Source organism: Olea europaea, unplaced genomic scaffold (assembly GCF_002742605.1).
Source record: "Olea europaea var. sylvestris unplaced genomic scaffold, O_europaea_v1 scaffold2478, whole genome shotgun sequence".
Lineage (NCBI taxonomy): Eukaryota > Viridiplantae > Streptophyta > Magnoliopsida > Lamiales > Oleaceae > Olea > Olea europaea.
Window position 1 is genome coordinate 33,073 of NW_019242999.1, and position 20,794 is coordinate 53,866.

At 32.5% G+C, this 20,794-nt stretch overlaps 3 protein-coding genes across 8 annotated transcripts in view; all 3 read right to left on the reverse strand.

Moving 5' to 3' along the window:
* Positions 1–6,469, reverse strand: part of LOC111382356 (transmembrane 9 superfamily member 3-like) — a 7,853-nt gene extending 1,384 nt beyond the window's left edge. The window contains exons 1-5 of the mRNA XM_023006296.1: positions 6,189–6,469; positions 1,404–1,444; positions 743–1,328; positions 518–655; positions 250–406 (exon numbers count right to left, since the gene is read on the reverse strand). Coding sequence (XP_022862064.1) covers positions 250–406; positions 518–655; positions 743–1,328; positions 1,404–1,444; positions 6,189–6,415 — 1,149 coding nt within the window. The 5' untranslated portion in view covers positions 6,416–6,469. The remainder of the gene's footprint in view (positions 1–249; positions 407–517; positions 656–742; positions 1,329–1,403; positions 1,445–6,188) is intronic.
* Positions 6,470–9,397: 2,928 nt separating this feature from the next.
* On the reverse strand, positions 9,398–13,214 carry LOC111382357 (WAT1-related protein At5g47470). Of its 4 annotated transcripts, none has more exons than XM_023006301.1 (8): positions 12,656–13,214; positions 12,486–12,551; positions 11,162–11,278; positions 10,810–11,053; positions 10,548–10,709; positions 10,198–10,349; positions 9,988–10,085; positions 9,398–9,794 (listed from the first exon to the last, which is right to left on the reverse strand). In XM_023006301.1, the coding sequence occupies exons 1-8, from the start codon at positions 12,913–12,915 to the stop codon at positions 9,790–9,792; spliced, it is 1,104 nt and encodes a 367-aa protein (XP_022862069.1). In that variant the 5' UTR covers positions 12,916–13,214; the 3' UTR covers positions 9,398–9,789. The 4 variants fall into 4 exon arrangements, with proteins under 4 accessions (XP_022862069.1, XP_022862067.1, XP_022862065.1 ...); XM_023006299.1 differs by having other exon boundaries at positions 9,398–9,797; XM_023006297.1 differs by having other exon boundaries at positions 9,936–10,085.
* A 3,634-nt stretch (positions 13,215–16,848) lies between these two features.
* Positions 16,849–20,119, reverse strand: LOC111382358 (protein REVEILLE 1-like). Of its 3 annotated transcripts, XM_023006304.1 has the most exons (7): positions 19,736–20,117; positions 18,877–18,936; positions 18,534–18,645; positions 18,384–18,445; positions 17,868–18,248; positions 17,576–17,792; positions 17,394–17,456 (listed from the first exon to the last, which is right to left on the reverse strand). In XM_023006304.1, the coding sequence occupies exons 1-7, from the start codon at positions 19,760–19,762 to the stop codon at positions 17,449–17,451; spliced, it is 867 nt and encodes a 288-aa protein (XP_022862072.1). In that variant the 5' UTR covers positions 19,763–20,117; the 3' UTR covers positions 17,394–17,448. The 3 variants fall into 3 exon arrangements, with proteins under 3 accessions (XP_022862070.1, XP_022862071.1, XP_022862072.1); XM_023006302.1 differs by having other exon boundaries at positions 16,849–17,792; positions 19,736–20,118; XM_023006303.1 differs by lacking the exons at positions 18,384–18,445; positions 18,534–18,645 and having other exon boundaries at positions 16,849–17,792; positions 19,736–20,119.
* Between the last annotated feature and the right edge of the window lie 675 nt (positions 20,120–20,794).

Consider the following 20,794-nt stretch of genomic DNA (forward strand, 5'->3'; position numbering starts at 1 on the left):
AGGACCCCCCCCCCCCCCCCAAGCCCCATGCTAGCAGATCATAATACGTCGGTACATTTAGATAACTTCAGAATTTTTTTGTTTATCATTTTTGTTATGACAATGGAAGCAATAACATGTCTGACACTTTTTTTTTTCTTTTGGCGCGGGAGGGATACAGATATGCTTGAAACTTGATATAATTTCATTATAGTTATATATCAACTACAAGAAGCAAAAGACGGAGTTATGGAAGAGGATAAAACATACCCAGTTTGTTCCTTCTAGTTGGCAATAGAAAGAGGCTGCAGTATAGCCAGCAATACCAGATGTAAGAGCATAAATGACAACCAGTGCAGTGAATAGAGCTCCACGGTTATACGGATAAAATACACCAACTAGTGCAAGGATAAAAATAAATACTGTGCTGTTGAAAAAAAAAATGTTTAAGTTGGCAGATTTTCCATCGATTAGTAATCGGAAAATTGATAAATGAAGCCAATTCCAAGCAAACTAAGTGGCTCAAAGAGATACTTACAGGGTAAATAACTGGGTACCAGAACCAAGGGCAGCGGCAAATAAGGATTTGTACTTTGGATACCTGAATACATCACCATTAATAAATTTCCACCCAGTTTCTTCTTGGTCATCAGCTGTCTCCTCGTCATGAGCATACCTTTTGATCATAAAATAAGTGAACAATTCGTAACATTAAAGGAAATATATTATCAAACAGAAGTCCAAGATAACACAATGTACTCACTTGACAAAATCATTCTTAAGAACTCGCATAAGAATAGTGGCCAGAAAACCAGTTAGAAGAAGAACTGTCACACAAGAGTTGATTATAGAGAACCAATGGATTTCCAAGTGATGAGGTAATGAAGAGGACTGTGAGTACTTTTCCATCCTCTTCTCAAAAGGAGTGTTTGTTTCCTTCCACTTCACAGAGTACATGAACTCCACATCAACTTCCTTATCCTCAGTAAGGTCTACAAGGGCACTGGGGTCAGTTCGTGCATTAATCTCAATGACACGATCCTTATTGTAAAAGATCTCAAAATGGAGATGTTTGAATATATAATATCTGTACTCGCTGGGGTCAGATTTTCCTTCCCTGTCCACTTTCCCCAAGAAACCCCAAATGGGCAAGTCATCATAATACATTTGAAAATAATAGTCTTTTGCCACTGCCTTTCGGAATTGCGCAGCTTCTTCCTTGGTTAACGTCTTTTTGCAAACAATTTCAGAATCTTTATCTTGCAAAAAGTCAAGTTTATATGGGGCACTTACAAGACGATCTCCATTCAACACTTCCCCAAGAGCTTCCTTCTTCTCTTTCATGTGAGCTGCAAATTACTATGTGAGATATTATTTTCCTATAACTCATTGAATTAAAGAGAGTACAGAAACAAGATGCAAACCTGGGGTGCAGAAAGGAAGATCCAAGTAGCGGTATGTTTCGCTGGCATTGCAAAACCAAGTGAAAATTATATTAGTTTATCAAAGAACGATGTGTATTTCTGTCAGAATGTACATTTGAATGTGCAAATTATTTCCAATCAAATGCAATAAATAACTCAAAGAAGAATACATCTTACTGCATGCAATGATAGATGTATTTTATACACTTATACAGCCAAATATATATATATATAAGGCGAAATCCAAAATTTGGGCACATTATTGCAACTTTTCAATATATATATATATATATATATATAAACATTTAATATTTCTTTTTATTAATTATGGCCAAATTTATGATATATTCCAGTTGTTAGGTGAAACTCAACAATTGGAAGTGAAATTAAAAAAAGGGCGAAAAAGGCGAAATCCAAAATTTGGGCACATGATTGCAACTTTTCTACAGTTGATTCAGACCATAAGACTGTTAAAAATTTTAAGTGTTCGATTGGATGCAATTGGAAGACACAAGATCAAAATTACTTCAAGAACTCAAGAAGAAATCAAGGACTAAATTGCAAGTTTGTGAAATATTTTACACTGGGCTATCTCTTAGCATTAAGCCTGGGCGGTCCCAAAAAATAAAAATAAAAAGCAGTGGCTAAAATTTAACCCGGGATGCTTCCATGGTAAATTTCGAATTTGATTAGAACTCTTCTTGAAACGAATTTTGGACATGATTTTCAACCTATTTTCAAGTCCTATAAATACCAAACAACATTATACATTAGGGGGACACCTTTCATACATTATATTTTCGCCCATTATTACAATAAACGAGAGGCCTAATCATAGAGAATTGAAGGGCAATTGCAAGATTTCACAACCAACTGAAAATCAAACCTTGATTTTTATTTTTTGGGTTAATAGTACAAAACGTCCATACATTTGACACTTATTGCGGAAAACATCCTTACGTTTCATTTTTTTGCATTTTCATCCTTATTTCAACATTTCATTGCTAAAAAGTCCTTTTTCACCATTTTGAATGTAAAAATGACCAAAATACCCTCCTATTTAAATAAAACCAAAAAAAAAAAAAGATAAAAGATAAATAAAGAATAAATTGCAATCTTACTCCTAAATGCTTTAATAAGTGCAAGTGAATCCAAATAATTATTAAAAGGCCTAATAGCACAAAACATTCCTACGTTTGGCTTGTAGTGTGCAAAACGTTCCTACGTTTCAAATTGATGAAAATGACTTTTTTCGCGATAAAACATGAAAATAGGAATGAAAATGCAAAAAAAAAATTGAAACGCGTGGATGTTTTTCGCAAAAAAGGTCAAACGTAAGGACGTTTTCCACAAGAAGTATCAAACGTATGGACGTTTTGTGCTATTAGACCTTATTAAAATTAAAACCATTGTCAAACCGTCGAACCTCTATACCATTTCCAAAATATCATTACCCGAACTCTGGCGGCACCACCTGTCCCGAAGATATCCATGTCATTTTCAACACACCAATCGACTATACTCACCTGGATGCTTCTCTTCATGGTCTTAAAACATCAACAGATGGTTCAGCGGTGTAGAAGTTCGACGGTTTGGGCGATGGTTGGTCGGAGTTTTTTTAATTTCTAAGGTGGCAGTCCCATTTGGAGTAGAAGAGACCATGAAGAGAAGCACTCTAGTGAGTATAGTCGATTGGTGTGTTGAAAATGACATGAATCTCTCCGGAATAGGTGGTGTTGCCGAAGTTTGGGTGATGGTATTTTGGAAATGGTATGGAGATTCATCAGTTTGACAATGGTTTCAATTTTAATAAGACCTAATTTTACAAAACATCCCTACGTTTAACACTTTTTGAGGAAAACGTCCCTACCTTCGACACTTTTTGCGTAGAACGTCCATTCGTTTCATTTTTTTTGCAGTTCCATCCCTATTTTCATGTTTCATTGTGAAAAACGTCATTTTCATCAATTTGAAATGTAGGGACGTTTTGCACACTACAGCCCAAACGTATGGACGTTTTGCGCTATTAGGCCTTTTAATAATTATTTGGACTCACCTGCACTTTTTAAACCATTTAGGAGTAAGGTTGCATTTATTATTTATTTTTCATTTCTTTTTTTTTTTTTTAAATAGAAGAGTATTTTGATCATTTTACATTCAAAATGGCGAAAAGGACTTTTTAGCAATCAAACGTTGAAATAAGGACGAAAAAAAAAACGTAGGGACATTTTTCGCAATAAGTGTCAAACGTAGAGACGTTTTGTGCTATTAACCCTTTTTTTCGAAAAAACAAGAAGAAGACAATTGGAGATTCATCAAGACAATTGAAGATAGATCAAGATTCATCTTCATCTTCTCCTTCATCAATCTAAAATTCAGGTTTTATTTTTCTAATTAATTATTATTTCTTGTTATTTTAAAATGCTAGGCTAGGGTTTTAATCACTAAGAAATAGATGAACCTTTATTATGAAGTTTTTAATATAAATTCAAATAATTTAACGCCCAATATGTGTTTATTCTTAGATGATTGTTATAGAACTTAATGCTTTTCAATTAATTGGCCACTAATTGAAATGTTGTGCGAATTTTATTGTTTTTGAGATAGAAAAAAAAGGATACATAGCATGTTATAACGACCATTGTAAAGTTCGATACGAAATAGAGATATACCGATATACTTTACATGATTTTTATAGATGTTTTAGCGTTTTAATGCATGCTTTCATGTTCACATATTTTATAGAGATGTAGGAAGGTACATGAGATGATAGATTTAATTGACATTGACAGATGCTTCTAATTAATTTAGGAACATTGGTCAATAAGAATGTGCACGTATTGTCATGTTATTAAATTGCATTGAAACGAATTTATAAGAGGGATTCGAGGTCTTAGTAATTATCTAACCTAAACTTGCAAAACCTTCATAATTTGCTCACTACAATTGTTAGCTTAATTAGATTAATTAGTATAAATCATTAAAACACACTTGGCTCACATAGTCTTCGTGCAAATGACATTCCACTCATTGCTTTATTACTTGTTTGCAATACTATACACTTGTGAAAAATCAAACGATCATGCAAATTCGAAATGCATAAAGATCTTGGTATCCTGAATGTTTCTATTTTTTACCCCATATCATTCAGATGTTTTATATGCTTCAAATAGTACTTCCTGAGTTTCCGATAATAGCATATTTTTCAAAGCTCATATTCCTTTATGGACTTCATGACAAATCTTCTCTTTCAGAAAATCCAAGAAAACTTATTAAACTATCTAAGAGCATATCCAATATACTCTCTCAATACAAGATGTTTTTACAAAGTCAATGCTTAAAAATAAGCTTCAAAGGACTCTATTTTAACTTTTTAAAATAAAAAATGAGTTTTGTTTTCAAAATTTGAAGAGTCAAACTCACTCTCTATTCTTACTTTATAATAATTGCATTTGATGAACTATATATTCCAATATGTACTTCTTACATTATTCAAATAATATTTGAATTGATTGGTCATAACATACAAAAAAATATGTTAAAGAAAATATGAGAAAAAAACTAATAAATGTTTCTTGTAGAAAATGAAAAGAAGAGTCAAAATAGAGAACATTGTTGAAGTGTAATTTTACTCTTCTAAATTTGAAGATACTCTCTATTATGCATAAATTGCTCTTAATAAATAAAGAATCCCTTGAAAATGCTTTTGGTAAATCAATTGCAAAATATTTTTCAAGGCCTGGGTAGATTCAATGAAGCTTAGTACACTTCACATTGACTATAGCGTGCTTTCAGCTCTACTGAATCAAATAGCTTTTTATTTTTTATTTTTTTATTTTTTTTTGGTTGAGGACTACAATGCCAACAGTGACAAGTTTTCGCTGAAAACACTATTAGGCAGAAGATTTTCGTTTTTTAAGCAGAAATACTTTACAAACCTATGTTTTCTTAATTTAGGATATCTCGACTCCGGCAGACAAGTTTTTATTTTAACTTCATTTGTTAAAATAGTAAATAGATAGTCGTGCTTCTTGTTTATGGTGAAAATTTGGTTTTTGAGGAATTTATTAAGGATTTCTGAGCACTTCATTCTTTCAGAATACTTCATTTTCTCAATGGGAAAGGGAACATGGATATTAGTTCACAAAAAAGAACTTTTCATAAAGTGTTACAGATATTAATTAAGATTCAGGTAATTCAGTGCCAGCATTCGCCATAGGACAACCTAACTCATCCACAAGCCAAGTTGATATGTTCAATTTCTACTCATATAATGCTTATCCAAATCCAATTCATGAAAATTGATATAAACAATACAACTTATCCATGTTTTGGATCAAATATTTAGCCCTTGTTTGAACTCCATTTTTTCATCAAAATACATTTTTCAACACTGATTTGGCACCGTTTCAACCACGCATTTTTTAATCAAATAATATTTCATGCAAATTCATAACTTTTCTTTATTTTTTAACCACACATTCTCCATCATAACACTATTTCAAAATGCATTCTTATAGAAAAGTAGGGCTCAAACAACTTATATTCTTTTCAAGAAGTACATGGATACAAATCATCAATCCAAAGTTCAAAAAGGAGGAAACATCATCTAATGAACACCTTAGGTCTTAGCCATTCTCAAGTTCCCACTAATAAAACAAACATCATCAAATCCATAAAAAATAAAATCACCCAAAAATCAAAAACCTCAATGTAGCAGCCACAATCTCAAGCACATTCCATAATGCAAATCAAATCAAATTAAAAAAAACAAAATAAAATTACCTGGGGTTGTGAAAAGGTCCAACCTTATTAGCATAAAGGGGCACAGGGTCTCCAACTTTGTACCTATGATCCGATGCATCAGATCTCACCGGAATGGCGGAGCGCACTAGGACCAAAACGACGGCATACCACCCCATCGTCGACGTAATTCCCTTCTTCTCCGCCATTTTTTTATCACTTTTATGTGCACCCACGACTGACTGAGAAAAGAATTTGCTCAGTATCATATATATAGGGAGAGAGAGAGAGAGGCACAGATCTCGATCTCCCTGCAAAGAGTATTTTATATATGAATTAGAAGGAAAGATTTCTTCTAATTTAGGGTTAAATATATATTTGGTCCCTAAGGTTGTACCAAAATTTCATGTTGTTCCAAATCTCACTCTGTCGGTGGCATTAATTTAAAATCACACATGTACATTATTATCTTCAAATTAATGTCAAAATTTCATGAACATTGTACATTGTCATGAAACTCATTTTCCTCGCAATGTTGGAGACCCTCGACTTTCATTTTTTTTTTTTTTTGTATATAATTTTAAGTTTGAGTGTTTGTTTGGTAGGGATTTTGTTAATTGATTTTTTGACCGTTAGAAATAAAGTGAGTTCTACTTGTGAGAGAAGAATTCAAAAATGACGGCTGGAATAGTGAAATAACGGTCAAAAAATTGATATTAATTGGATTAAAATTCGGACCAAACATGATCATAATTATGTTTATAATAAACAAGAAAACAATGCAAAAGATGAAGATATTTTAATTTCACCTCATTGCGTCTAACTTCAATAAAATTTCTTGATGGACAACGCTAGTGCCATCCTTAATGATTATACTGTTTTGGTAATGGGATTAAACTTTGATTAGTACATCTCGAGATTAATATCGTACATTAAGGATTTGACATACGAGATCGCAACCATTATGAAACTTTAGTGACTGATTTGATGTTGAATTCCTATCAAGGATGAACATGAAATTTGTTGCAAGTTTAAGGACGAAATGTAAATTTAATCGTTTGATTGTGAACTAGAGGTAGGTGTAGTTGACGGTGGACTTTTTAACAGATTAGGCAAGGGATTGTGACTGCGTAACTGGCTGATGCGCGATATTGCAATTTCCTCTACTACTTTTTCCCTTAAAAGCAATTTCCTTTTTAATTATTCCTTTTTATTAATTTCAAGCAATATATATATATATATATTGTGAAAGAGAGCGAGTGTGATAGACCGAAAGTTTCTACAAATGGATCATTGAGATTTTCTTTGACTAAAAATTTTGATGCATAAATAATTTCGACTAAATTCAAACCAGTGTTAGATTGGACTTCTCTTCTATTGTCGAAAATAGTCATCGATTGATATTTTGATTATGCTACATCATTAGATGACATCTTAATAATTTGTGGTATAGTCAAAGTTGAAAAAATTTGTAAACCACATTCATAACAAACATTTTTCAATCTTTACAATCGAGATCGGGTTTCTTTTGAATAGCAACTAGTGATTGTAGAGATCTTTCCTATGTTGGACTGAACTTTCCTTTCCTATAATGTGTACATTTGATCTCAAATAACAAGAAAGTCTTGCTTTCAGCTCTTCCATCACAACATCACCCTACACCATCATTGAAAAATACACTTTCCATTTTTAAAAATGATATATTTTTCTATGACACAATAGGAGAAAGTAACTATCTATTGCGAAAAATATAAGGGCACTTACTTTTTGTAATTGTCATCCAACTTTTTGCCTAAAAATTCACCAGCTTGTAATTCTTTATTCGTTAAATATTTTTTCAAGGAACTTGTTTAATTATCGATAGACTAGAGCTTGAGTCCAAGCAAAGATCGAGGCAATGCTATTTGTGCCTCTTTCACCTCCTTTTTAAGAACTCTATAGTGGCATGTAACAATTATGAGTGTTGCTTTGGTCTCATCGGTCTTTCCATCAGGCTATATTTGAAGTTAACTAAGAAAATTATAAGCACATGTTTGGTATAGAATATATTTTATCGTACTGGGCTTATGGTCGACACAAAAATTAGTCATTTAATACTCCTACTAATATGGGTGTTATATGGGTAGAGTCGAGCTAATCTGCTCAACTCAACTTGTCCACCGTCAAGTTTGGCTCAGTCCACCATGCAAACTAACTCGCCTCACATATGGCGTGAGTCGAATGTGAGCAACTCATTTCCAGAAACTCAATTCGATTCTAGGTGGCTAATGAGCCACTTGCAACTTTTTTATTTTTTATTTTTTCAAATTGAAAATTACATTTTCGTCTGAACGTACAATGAAAAACGTAAATTCTCTAAGGAAATAATGTATGAAATCTATTTTGTATAAAGAATTATTAAGTTGTAAACAGTCTCCTTTATTTGGACTTAAAACCGACTACAAGACGTAAATAAAGTTAAATTTGTACCCAAAAAAATATTTCGTGCACATTTAAAAAAAAAAATGGTACAAATAAAGTACCTCCTTTCTGTAGATTTGAAATCGACTAGAATACATTGAAATCACTAAAAATTTAAATTGATATCTCCAAAAATTATTTTTACATACTAATTTACATCTTGGTGGATCAAATTCAAATTTTGCTACAATAAAAATATCTAAATCCACATTTTCTATCGAAAAATGCAATTTGCATTTCTTTGGCATCTATCTGTTAGAGAGGTTTTCGACTCTTTTAGGGATCTAAATTATAATTTAGATCTATTTTATATTATAATTGGAGATGTTATAAGTGCTTTTGAGTCTATACAGGTTGCAAAAGCATTAGTTAATACAAGCTCACGAGCCAACAAAAATGTCGCACAAGAAAAGTATAGATCGGCTAATGCCCATGATTGCGTTGGAAGCGAATTGAGCCTGCAAGAGTTCCCCCACTTACCAATAAGGCAAAAAGATGAAAAATAGCCCATGATTGCGTTGGAAGCGAATTGAGCCTGCAAGAGTTCCCCCACTTAACACCCCCACTTACCAATAAGGCAAAAAGATGAAAAATAGCAATTTCTAAGATCATACCCAAAAAAAAAAAATGGTAGTAACACCTAAATCAACCACAACACCTATGAACTCAATGCTATGCCATGTATCTAAGGCGTTGTATAGTATACATGATTAAATTACACATTATACACAAATATATTGTCCAGTATTACAGTCAAGTTTATCGAACAAACCATGGAAGCTGTCAGCCTCTAATCCAAAAATTAACAACTGCTGATTAAGATCTGTAAGTAGAAATTTGAGTAGTAGAAGATGTTACATCTGGGTCGAGTCATTAATCAAGTTATCACAGCATTAACCAACACACATACAGCCTCACATATATACAGTAATTTCCTAGTATATCAAACTCTCAAATAACTATCTCGATCAAATGACCAGATCCTATACTTGTTCTTAGTTCTTGTATTTCAGTCATTGACTGTACAAAAAGTGAAGCCATGGTCGTATTTGAAAATGTAAATTAAACACACCCGTAACAAGATCAAACCGATCCTTTACAATCCTTTACTCCAAAGTGAACTCTTTCTATCTACATGGATAGTAAGATGGACTTAGGAAGTACACTGCGACAAGCAATTCCATCACGCTGCTGCAAAAAAAGAATACGATTGGGAGCTTGCACAGGTCATTTCATTATGAATTGTGTATCAAAGATGAGTGCAGAAATTGAAGTAAAAATGTATTTGCCGTAATACTAATTCCGAATCCTAAAAGATTACATACTAACCACTGTCATAAACTAAATCAAGATAAGAGGGGCTTCTCCACATCGTACTCACTTTCCATGGAATTGTCATCACCAATGTGAAAATGTTCCTTCCCTTTAGCCCAAAGCACCAAATAGAGACCGCTGAACATGAGGCACATGCCTGCAAGGCTGTATTCCAAAGAAAAACGTTTGTATTTTATCGACTTCAACACATTACTTTCGTCTTGTTTTGCTCTCGTTGAGTCATATAACATATATTTGAACAAGGGATATGTGCTACCTTTCTGCTCTAATGGAATCTCCTAAGGTGATGTAAGAGAGAATGACTGTAATTACAGTTCCGAGGGGATTAAATATAGACACCATGACTGGTCCTCTTCTTTTTATTGCCCAAGCGTTGAAGCTTACGCACAATCCACTTACGCTACCTGCCTGTTCCAGTAAGTTGATCAAGAAATCACAAAATGTGCTACATAAAAAATTATTCAACTTTATAGTTTGTATATAGAAGGTACTAATCACAAGAATTAGTATCCACGCGCATGTATTGAGCAATGATTGTATTGATAAAGAATTCACATATTGATTGATCAAGTCGTACACAATATGGACAAAAAACAAATGCATTACCAGTATGGAGTAGGCAATTAGCTGTTTAATACTTAATAAAGGCCATCCAGTTTTCAATTCATCGTCTTCAATCAACTCAATCAATCCAGTCATTACCACGCCTATTAGAGATGTTATTGCACACAATGAGATTGGGGCTGGAAAATCATGTAATGTTGTAGCCTGCAATATGTATACTAAAATTGTTAGAAAGGTAAAGCCAAAACAAATATTTATTGGTACACTCTTTTAACAATATTGTCCACTCTATAATAGGATCTACCTGTAGCACAACCTGACTTGACAAAACAAATATTGCTGCCATGAGATACAAGCAACCAACAATCCTTTGATTGTCGAATGTGACATCAGACGGAGGAGAAGGTAATGAGGCTTGAGAATCTTTTGCTGAGTGAACTTGTACAGAACTTTGCATAAGGCTCATTACAACAGCACCAATAACGCACAATAAAGTTCCCATAATTTTTGCTCTGCTGTACCTACATCCTAACTCCACTTTCTCTAACCTGCATAAGAATTGTAACTTTCCTGTTAAATAAAGAAATTCTAATTCTTTGATTTTGAATATCGAGTAACTATCTTTTTCCATAGGAGGAAAGACAGAGAATAGAAACCTGAAACCCCAGGCAATAAAAAAGATTAGTCCTGGTGCAAGGTTTGGCATAGCTGTTGCCATTGCTGGTGAAGTGAGACTAACACCCCTCATAAATAAAGACTGAAATACTGTCACCCTGAAAAATAAAATATAAAATTATTAAAGTTGCGTTCTTAAGCACTTATGTTCATACATATGCATCGACAAAGAATTACAGATCAAGAAACAAAGAAGATGTTACAGTCAATGTGCTTTTAAGTAGTACGTATCCTAAAATTAATAAAAAGTAATATGTACCTAACTTCATCAGATGTGGAGAAAATTCAAAGAAGTTCAAGTGTTATTGTGAATAGCATAAAAGATAAAAATAATATGTTCTCTCAATGTTGTTGTGGCAGTGGGAGTGAGATTACTTCTTATATTCCATTTCAAGCAGAACAAATACTAAATATTTTACAGCTTTGCTAACTTGTTTTGACATAGAAGTTTATGCAAAATTCTCAAATGGAAATCACGAGGAAGATATCTTATGCTACAGCTTCAAGAAGCACCAAGGATAGTCACTTCATTCACATACTTCAAGAAATCCCTAAATGGGCTTCAAACGAGTCTATCTTTGAATTCACAACAATGTTACTTTGGACTTTGATCGTGGCATTTTACTTGCAAGTCATGATTGAATGTCCATAATGAAAATGATTTAACAACATATAAGAAATGTTTGTATTCGGATTAAAATAATAAAAAAAAAGGCAACTTATTTAGGCTTAATAAATGATTGAAAGAGAAATAGTCATGTTTCATTGTTTAAAAAGATTTGCTAGAATGCAAGTTATTCCACCAGTTTATGGCAAACCAAATCTTCAATTGCAATTCAAGAACACCATTTGAAGGTTGAGTTATAGAATACTATGAGATGATATCGATTGGACAAGAAAAAGATTTGCTACAATGCAGGTTATTCCACCAATTTATGGCAAACCAAATCTTCAATTGCAATTCAAGAACACCATTTGAAGGTTGAGTTATAGAATACTGTGAGATGATATCGACTGGACAAGAAAAAAAGCTAAAATCTTGTTTATAATATTATCCCCTAATGTCCAGACTACGTACCAAATATATTTTAAAGAGCTTTCTCATGAGCTGAAGCTTGTTCATTCTATAATTAAGCCATTAAAGATAAAATTATGATAATTCCACCATAGCATTCTTTTACGAAAATCACACAAGTGATACAGAAAAATCTTAAGGTTAACGTACATTTGTGTAAACCAACAACTTCAATTTTTAGTTGGAGTATTTAACTGAAAAAAAAAAAAAAAAAAAAAGCGTAAACATACCCTCCAAAAGAAAGCAAAAGCAACTTAATCCAAACCTTGTAACTAATATGTTTTGGCCATTGACTCCTGCAAGCAAAAAAATTCAATATATATTAATAATCAAATTTTTTATTTTTATTTTTCTCTCTCTCAAATTACAAAGTAATGTAAAGAAGAAATTAGAAACTCGCCTTTCGAATAAAATTGAGATGGGAGAAAGCAGCAAAAATGTAGCAAATGTAGAAAATATGATAAGAGATGAAGGCTGAAACCCTAATTTCAACAAATAACTAAGCAAAATTGAATTCCCAGAATATAAAAACTGGATCAATGTCAACCCAGTAATTATTGCAACGTTTTCAATGAATTCCGCCTTTGGTTTTCGTATCATATTTCCCGTGGAAAGATGAAAATTCCCTCTTTCCCCCTTTACGATTCTCTGCCTATTCATGCATCCTCTTCGATGTTTTTCACAGGGCTGGTTGTTGATAAAAAAATAATCTGGTAATAATCAACCAACATTCAACCCACCTACCAGTCTCTTAATTAAGAGGTGAATGAATATATGGTTGAGTTTTTGCAAAATCTTCTGGTTTTTATTTCTTTCGAATGAGAAAAAAATCTTGAATTTTAAATTTTTTAATTGTGTAAGGCTCATGTTGAAATGTTTGAAAAAACATTGAAGAATTTCTGTTAGGAAATGGAAGGCCATAGTAGTTGGGAGAGAATCCCTCACTGCCAATATTTTTTGGAAGAGAAATTTTAAATATTATATATATGTTGTCTCCATCATTTTGTCTCCTTAAAAACCTTAACTATTTGGACAGGACTTTTTTCTACAGGTTTTATACGGGTAATGAGGGTCCCAGATGTATAAAAAAAAAAAAAAAAATTAACGCGAGCCCCACCAATGTGAGTACCTATAAAATATTTGGCAAAAAAAAGTCCTATACATGGAGGGTGGTTGTAACTATTTTCAGTTATAAGATTACACATCTATCCAACATATACACATCACCAAATACTAGTTAGGTAGTCACTCTCATGCTTGATATGGGTTGTCATACATGTACGGGTACAAGTTTTGATACATGTATAAGTACAACTACGGATTCTGATATATGTACAAGTACTGTTTCACAGAATCCTTACCAAACACTTGTATATATCAAGATGAGTGTTGAGTTTTTTTTTTTTTTTTTTTTTTTTTAATACAAGTGGATCCTACCCGTGTGGGACCTATTGTTGTGAGTGTTGGTAAAACAGAACCCTGTACACCCAACATTTCATGCATGAGATACGTGTCCTCAGTTGTCTCTTCATACTCAAGCTCCGTCTCTCCCATTAGTTGGTCATCACCTGGCCAGAGTCTCTCTCGTAGACCAATGGGCACTCATTTTCGAGCTTTCGGTGACCAAAGAATTCAGGGAGAACTAGGTGGCTCCCATGGACCGGTACCTATGCCACCCAAAGGGACTGCCTACGGGCTGGCCCTTCTAAGTTTGAAGCCAATTAAGAGGTGAATGAATATATGGTTGAGTTTTTGAAAAATCTTCTGATTTTTTTTTTTTCCCAATGAGAAAAAAATCTTGAATTTTAAATTTTTTAGTTTGTGTAATGTTCATGTTGAAATGTTTGAAAAACACTGAAAATTTTCTGATAGGAAATCGAAGGCCAAAGTAGTTTGGGAGAGAATCCCTTAGTGCCAATATTTTTTGGAAGGGAAATCTTAAATATTATTTTTTTATATTTTATGAATTCTATTGAGAAAAAAGGGATCAAAACTACAACTAACAGAGATTCTCAAACCCACCTTATTTTCACAATCGCCAATACGGCTGAAACAATGTCTAAAAAGCGCGTCTAGACATGAGCCTTGGACATGACAGTAAGCACGAATTAAGCAGTCAGTTGACCACTTCCAAGCGCGCTTTATTAATTTTTTCTCTTTTTTAAAAAAAATATTTTATTGGACTTTAGTTTATTAATTTTATCTATACAAAAATTTAAAAAATGACTTTATTTGATAAAGATTTAGATAAAATTTAAGCTACAATTTTATCTATATTATGTAATTATGATTTTGATACTTATCCTTCATTAGAAGTTTCAAAAATATGCGTGAAGTTCCTATAAATCCGTTAAGTAGTGTTTGTCTAGTTCAAAGTTCAAACTATAAAAAAATCATTGAGTTTTTGTATTTAAAAAACTTGAAAATTGTATAATTGATTAACTGTGAGAATTATTAAGTAAATATATAATTTATTCATTTTAGATGTTTGCTATGAATTATTTTAATTATTAAATAATTTTTATAATGATTAAGTATTTAAATTAATAATAAAAAATAAATAACGTTTTTTTACGCTTATCGCCTAGGCTCGTAAAGTTTGAAGTTTAACCTCCACTCCTAGATATACTTTACGTTTTGTAGAACATTGGACTAAAATAATGAGGCTGCATTGACCATGCTCTGCTTAGTTACTATCTCCATTGTCCATTTGAGCTTTTAATTTCATATCACTGTTGATCCAACAAGTCATGCCACACAATAAAATCAAATTAAATTCTAATTCAATATAAGCATAATTCAATATTTAATTTCAAATAATATAGCTAAAGAATATATAATCATATAATAATCAAACAAGTGGACAGACTAATCAATGTTAATGACATGAATTATATGTTTTCCTTTAAAGATAAACATGAATTGAAAATGATATATTCTTCGAAACATGTGCTATTTGAAGAGCGCATTGTCTTTTTCAAGAGTAATATGTTAATATTCTTTTGGAATATTGAAAATTATAATTCATGCTTTTCAAAAGTAATAAAAATATTCTCTTGAATGTTAATAACACAGAAAATTATTTTCCTTTAAACACTACAACCCATATTGAGTCGTTTAATATGTGTTTATTCAAAAATACAATGAGATGTATATTATTTGGGATGTTTGCTTTTTTAAGAACACGTTATGTTCTAGTATTGCTTATTCAAGAATAATATATTCATATTCTTCTGAAATATTGAAAATTATACAATGATTTTACTCTTCAAGAGTAAAAAACATAATTTATGTTAGATTATATCTAATTTATGTTACATATTCTTCAGGAGTAAGTAGAATATAACTAGAATATCGATAATAATATGCAAATTCAAGAGCAACAATATTTTATCATTTAAAACATTAATTCTTCAGAAGCCATGTATTATTTACGAAGTTATGTTTCTTTAGGAGAAATAATGAGATACATTATCAATTTTTTTTTTTTTTTAAAAAAATCCCAAGTTATTTAATCAAGGTAAAAGTATTTATTATCATACATGCATTAGGAAAAAGAAAGTCTTTATATACACACAAGGCATGATGGAAATTTCCAATCATTCTTTAATACATTACTAAAGACATAAAATTATCAAATATTATAATTGATACACAAAATGCATTAAATCGATCAATTAACATATACAAATATGATTTTGCATAAAATAAAATGAATGGCAGCCAATAATCGAAAATGTAATCATATGTAGATCGTTTGCAGTAGTGATGTACGTTACATGGATTTCACACCAATGTGATACGGACAGTGCGCGTGGGAGTAATATGATTTGGATTTAATGGTTGGTAATGAGATTTTATAACCCAGTAGTGAAAAAAATTGCAAATTTGATTATGACAAACATGCAACCCACACACACACACACACACACACACACATATATATATATATATAAGTTTAGAGACTCGTGCTAATGACGTGTTATGAGAAGAGAAAAGGCGAAGAAAATATAAGTCAAAACTCAGGTGTATTATACTGAGAATCAAAACTCCATATTTATAGGATTCTAAATGAGAGTTACAATTAGAATGAAATTGATCTTATGAACTAGATAACACATATATATTCATTATATGATAATATTAAATAATCATCAATAATTATCTCATTATTTTACAATACACTGTAATAGTTAAATATTTTATTAAAAAAGGTTAGTGCCCTGTAATTTTCATCACATATAATTGGGGTGACTTATTTAAAGATTAGTAACTAATGTATGTTGATTAATTTTAAATGCATGTTAAAATTGAGAAACATGCTCAGTATTAACCTTGAAAATTGTCGAAGAGCCTCGAGCATGCTGGAGAATACATTTGTCTTCTTTTTTCCTTTTCATTTGGTTATTTACGTGTTAGTGTATTGACTTCCCGATGGGAGAATTCCCAATATTCAATTGATTTAGTTAGATGAAGCTGATTACTTAAAATTATGGATCAACCATGGAACAGTGTTCAATAAGTGAAACGTATTAAAAGATAAATAGATACTCAAAATTAAAAATAGAATAGATGCGCGAAATTCTTCAAACGTGAAGGAATGAAGCATTTTATAAGAACGGTCATCTTTCTAGGACAAAGTAGTAATCGATTTATCAAGAGTCGCAGTTATTAAGGGTGACATTACACTGTAGAAGCTAATATGCAAAATACAACATGAAAAATAACAAAATCATTACGTATTATACATTTCAACGGCCAAAAAAAAATAAAGGAGATAAACCATATACATGCAAAAGTACATATCAATCTTGTCTTGCTTCTTCATTTTATTCGGTTAGCCAAAAATATAGCTATAAGCAAAGGCGGGTCCGCTGCTCTTCCCTCTCGTCCCGAGTTACTGCCGAATCCCTCTCTGCTAAACATCTTTTATATGGCACAAAACCCTTCTTACAATTCACAGAGTTCAGTCTAGGTTTCATACTGAATTTGGAAGAGGAGGGAGATTTTTCCTCTTCTTCTCTTCCACATGAGAGACGACTGCTCTGAGCCTCGACTTCTGTGCTTTTTTCTTCGTCAGCTGATGCACCACCAACGTCTGTGTTGGAACCAGTCGAAGAACCTTCTTTCTGATCATCTTTATCGATCTTCTCTTTCTTATCATATGATGGACGTCCCCTGACAGGAATAGGATTATGCACCTGCAAAGATTGAATCGATGCACCAGCACAAAGTGTCAACCATGGGAGAGGAACCCGACAAGCATTCATATTGTTCGATTTGTCATTCTTCAAACAGAGCCATGCACACTCAGAATCACCTGGAGAAAAGGGCGTGAAAGTCCAAGGCAATATCTGTTTATATGTTCCGTCAATTCTATCTAATGACTGCGGTTTGCACGTGCTTAGAGTAGGATAAGATGGTCCATAAGAGTCGGTGACTAATAATGTCTTTCCAAAAAGCTTCAAATGCTGCGTGGAAGATTCATTTAAATCTTCTTTGGCTATAGTGTCGTTTTGAGGTAACACCTCCAGTTTCTGTACAATAGAACAAATATGTTAACTAATTATTTCAGATGTATACACAAGATTTAAAATGAAACGAGCAACTACCATAGGAGTTTCTACATCTTGACTTGAACGAGCATCATTTTGGCCAGGTGACCAAGATCTTGTCTCTACAGTACCGTCATTGACTGCAACAACAGATGAAATAGGTGATGAGCTGCCATCAAGCGTGCCAGAATCTGTTCGGCCCAAAACATCTGAACCAATTGTAGACAGTACAGAGGTAGGAGATAGATCCTCTTGCTCCGGGACTGAGAGATTGGAAAATGCGGACCTTGTTGGTTTTTCGGATGCTGGGATTCCAGTTTTGACAGGAGAAACCATCTTACGAGGATAAGGATGCATCGGCTTTCTTTTGGGCCTGGGAGGAGGAATTTCAAATGGTTTCACAGAGCTGGCAATTCCAGTGTCAGATTCACGAACAACCTACGCACCATATCGACATGTAAATATCAACCCTAAAGATGTTTGCACACCTCGGTGTCACAAAAAATATGACTTACTCAAAAAGGCAGCATATAGAAATAATGCTAGAGTGACTGATATAAGAGCAGTAAAAACCTTGGAGAAAAACTTTTGCGCATGGCTTCTAATTTGCACTGCATTTTTTGTGCCCACATGCTCTGAAGAAGATAAGAATCCATTTGAAATGCATTCAAGATTATAAAATAAATTCAAGGTAGCATCAATGCCAAACAAATAGCTAGCTACCTTCTATATTTCTCCATGCCCGACCATATAGTTTCAATGCCTCAAGAAATTTTTTATGCTCTTCTTCTGACCATCTTTCTCTTTGTTTCGTAATTGTGTAAGGCTTCCTGACCTATTCATAGAAGGATATAATGATGGAGGGCTATTGTATTGGACAAATGCAAGATAGTCGGTCAAACATAACTTTTATTTCCACAGCAAAGATCCGCAACTTACTACCTACTATTATCCACGCATTCCATTGGACCCACAATTCATAAGCACTTAAAAGCTTTGCCAAACATACACTAAAGCTCTCCATAATATCAACAAACAGGGAATATATAGTTATATACTTATATACCTTTAGAGCAAAGTCATCCGAAGGCAGAACGGTGTCTAAACCATTTCCTCCGCTTTGATCCTGCAGTTGAAAATGCAACACTGTCAAGAAGAAACCTCCTGAGAAGGAATTGCTTAAAAGTTAATGGCTCTGGATCTAAATACATGTCAATGACTCGAAGATATTCTCAAGATTCTTCTTAGTCGCATCTTATCAAAGCTGACAGTATTTTTAATGGCACGTATGCTTGGAGATTTGCCAACACTTATAAGATTTGTAACCAAGATTTCGAGCCCCATGATGTAGCCTGGTGTAATAACATTATAATATAGATTCTAAATTCCTTATTCTATAATTTTTTATTTTTTTTTTAACAAAAAATCGAGATATACAAGTATGCCCAGGAAAGAAATTTCTTTGTCTATCACACACATAAAGTTCCTAAAGTCATAAAATGATTTGACAAAAGTAAATTTTGCAATCCGAGATTACACAAATGGCCATCATCTACCACAATTATGTTCAAGTCAAAGCAAAACACTTAAACCACAAGCAATTTTCATATATTTCTTTAGTGAGCTATTGCTAAATTTGAAAATACATCTTAATACTAATAATCATGAGGAAGTTAACTAATATCAAACAATCAGCTCTAAACTTGAAGATCGGTGGCTTAATCGCTTAAAATAAGCAATTAATCATAATAAACTAAACCAAAATCATTAGATTTTTCACATAACCAAGGCATAAAATTCTGAATCTAGATTCTAGATGTGCAATCCATAGACAGATCAAATTTATAAACACCCAAATTCACTGTTTATCACAAGAAATCTATCGCTTCCACTAAAATTAATAAAAAAATTTAAAAATAGCTCACCTGTACAACCATAGCTGCAGAAGCCATCAATTCTTCCTAAATCTTATTAGCAGATAGAAATTTTCTTCAAAGTTTCAGCAGGAAAATAATACAATATAAATAAATTACAGAACCTCTTCTGTCCCCAGTGAAAATAATCAAAATTGAGCAAAAAAAACTCACAAAATTTAGTCGCCACTGAAAATGAAAAAATGAAGAAAAAGGTATTATTGAGATTGAAAGGATAAGCAGAAAACACCTCAGAAGCTTGATCTTTATCTGAAACTAATGATTGAAAAGGAGAGAAAGTAACAAATTCCCAAGATCAAATTCCTTTAAAAAAAAAAAAAAAGAAGAAGAAGAAGAGTAAAAGGATGAGAGGACAGATTTCATTCAGATAAGAGGGAAATGAAAACAAATACTTCAGAGAAGGAAAAAGTAATAGGGAAAGTAGGGGTGCCACGTCATAGGTGAATTATTCTTAATTTTTGTTAAAATATAGAATGGTCAAGAAATACAAGGAATCGTGTGGCTCAGATTCAAAGTAAAATTCATGGACACGTGGCGTACTAGTGTTAGACAACCTGCAGTAGGACCACCACTTTTTCTCTTTTTTTGTGAACTTAGTATGGAATGAGGCTCTGTACTTTCTACTCACGTGTCAGGATTTTTTAGTGGTTAAATACTTTTCACGGGTATATTTGGCACTTGTGGCTGCGCACTTTTTTTTATTTTTTAAATTTAATCATAACTTTAATCAGAAGACGTTTGTTTTCCATTTTTATAAAAATAAAAAATATAATCGTTATAAACCTCACATAATAAATAAAAATTTAAATTTAATGATTTGATATGATGAACAACGATCATATTTTTTATTTTATTGAGAAAAGAATAAAAAAACAAACATGAGCTAAACTATGGTTTGGTAACTTTGGTTTGATAAATGTTAAAATTTTAATAGATTTTGACATTGTACGTTTGGTCCCATTTTTTAAAATTATTTTTTAAAAAAAAACATTTTCCACCACATATTTTATGGGATCATAATTTTCATAAACTTTTGAACTACGAATTTAT

What these genes read in the sequence shown, in the direction of transcription:
- LOC111382357 (XM_023006297.1), bottom strand. Translation starts at nt 12,915, where the DNA reads ATGAATAGGCAGAGAATCGTAAAGGGGGAAAGAGGGAATTTTCATCTT. An exon ending in CTTTTGCTTTCTTTTGGAGG is followed by an intron (nt 11,279 to 12,485) that starts GTATGTTTACGC and finishes TTTATTTTTCAG; the next exon opens with GGTGACAGTATTTCAGTCTT. An exon ending in CAAGTCAGGTTGTGCTACAG is followed by an intron (nt 10,710 to 10,809) that starts GTAGATCCTATT and finishes TACATATTGCAG; the next exon opens with GCTACAACATTACATGATTT.
- LOC111382358 (XM_023006302.1), bottom strand. Translation starts at nt 19,762, where the DNA reads ATGGCTTCTGCAGCTATGGTTGTACAG. An exon ending in CGGATGACTTTGCTCTAAAG is followed by an intron (nt 18,646 to 18,876) that starts GTATATAAGTAT and finishes TTCTATGAATAG; the next exon opens with GTCAGGAAGCCTTACACAAT. An exon ending in AAGATGTAGAAACTCCTATG is followed by an intron (nt 17,793 to 17,867) that starts GTAGTTGCTCGT and finishes TCTATTGTACAG; the next exon opens with AAACTGGAGGTGTTACCTCA.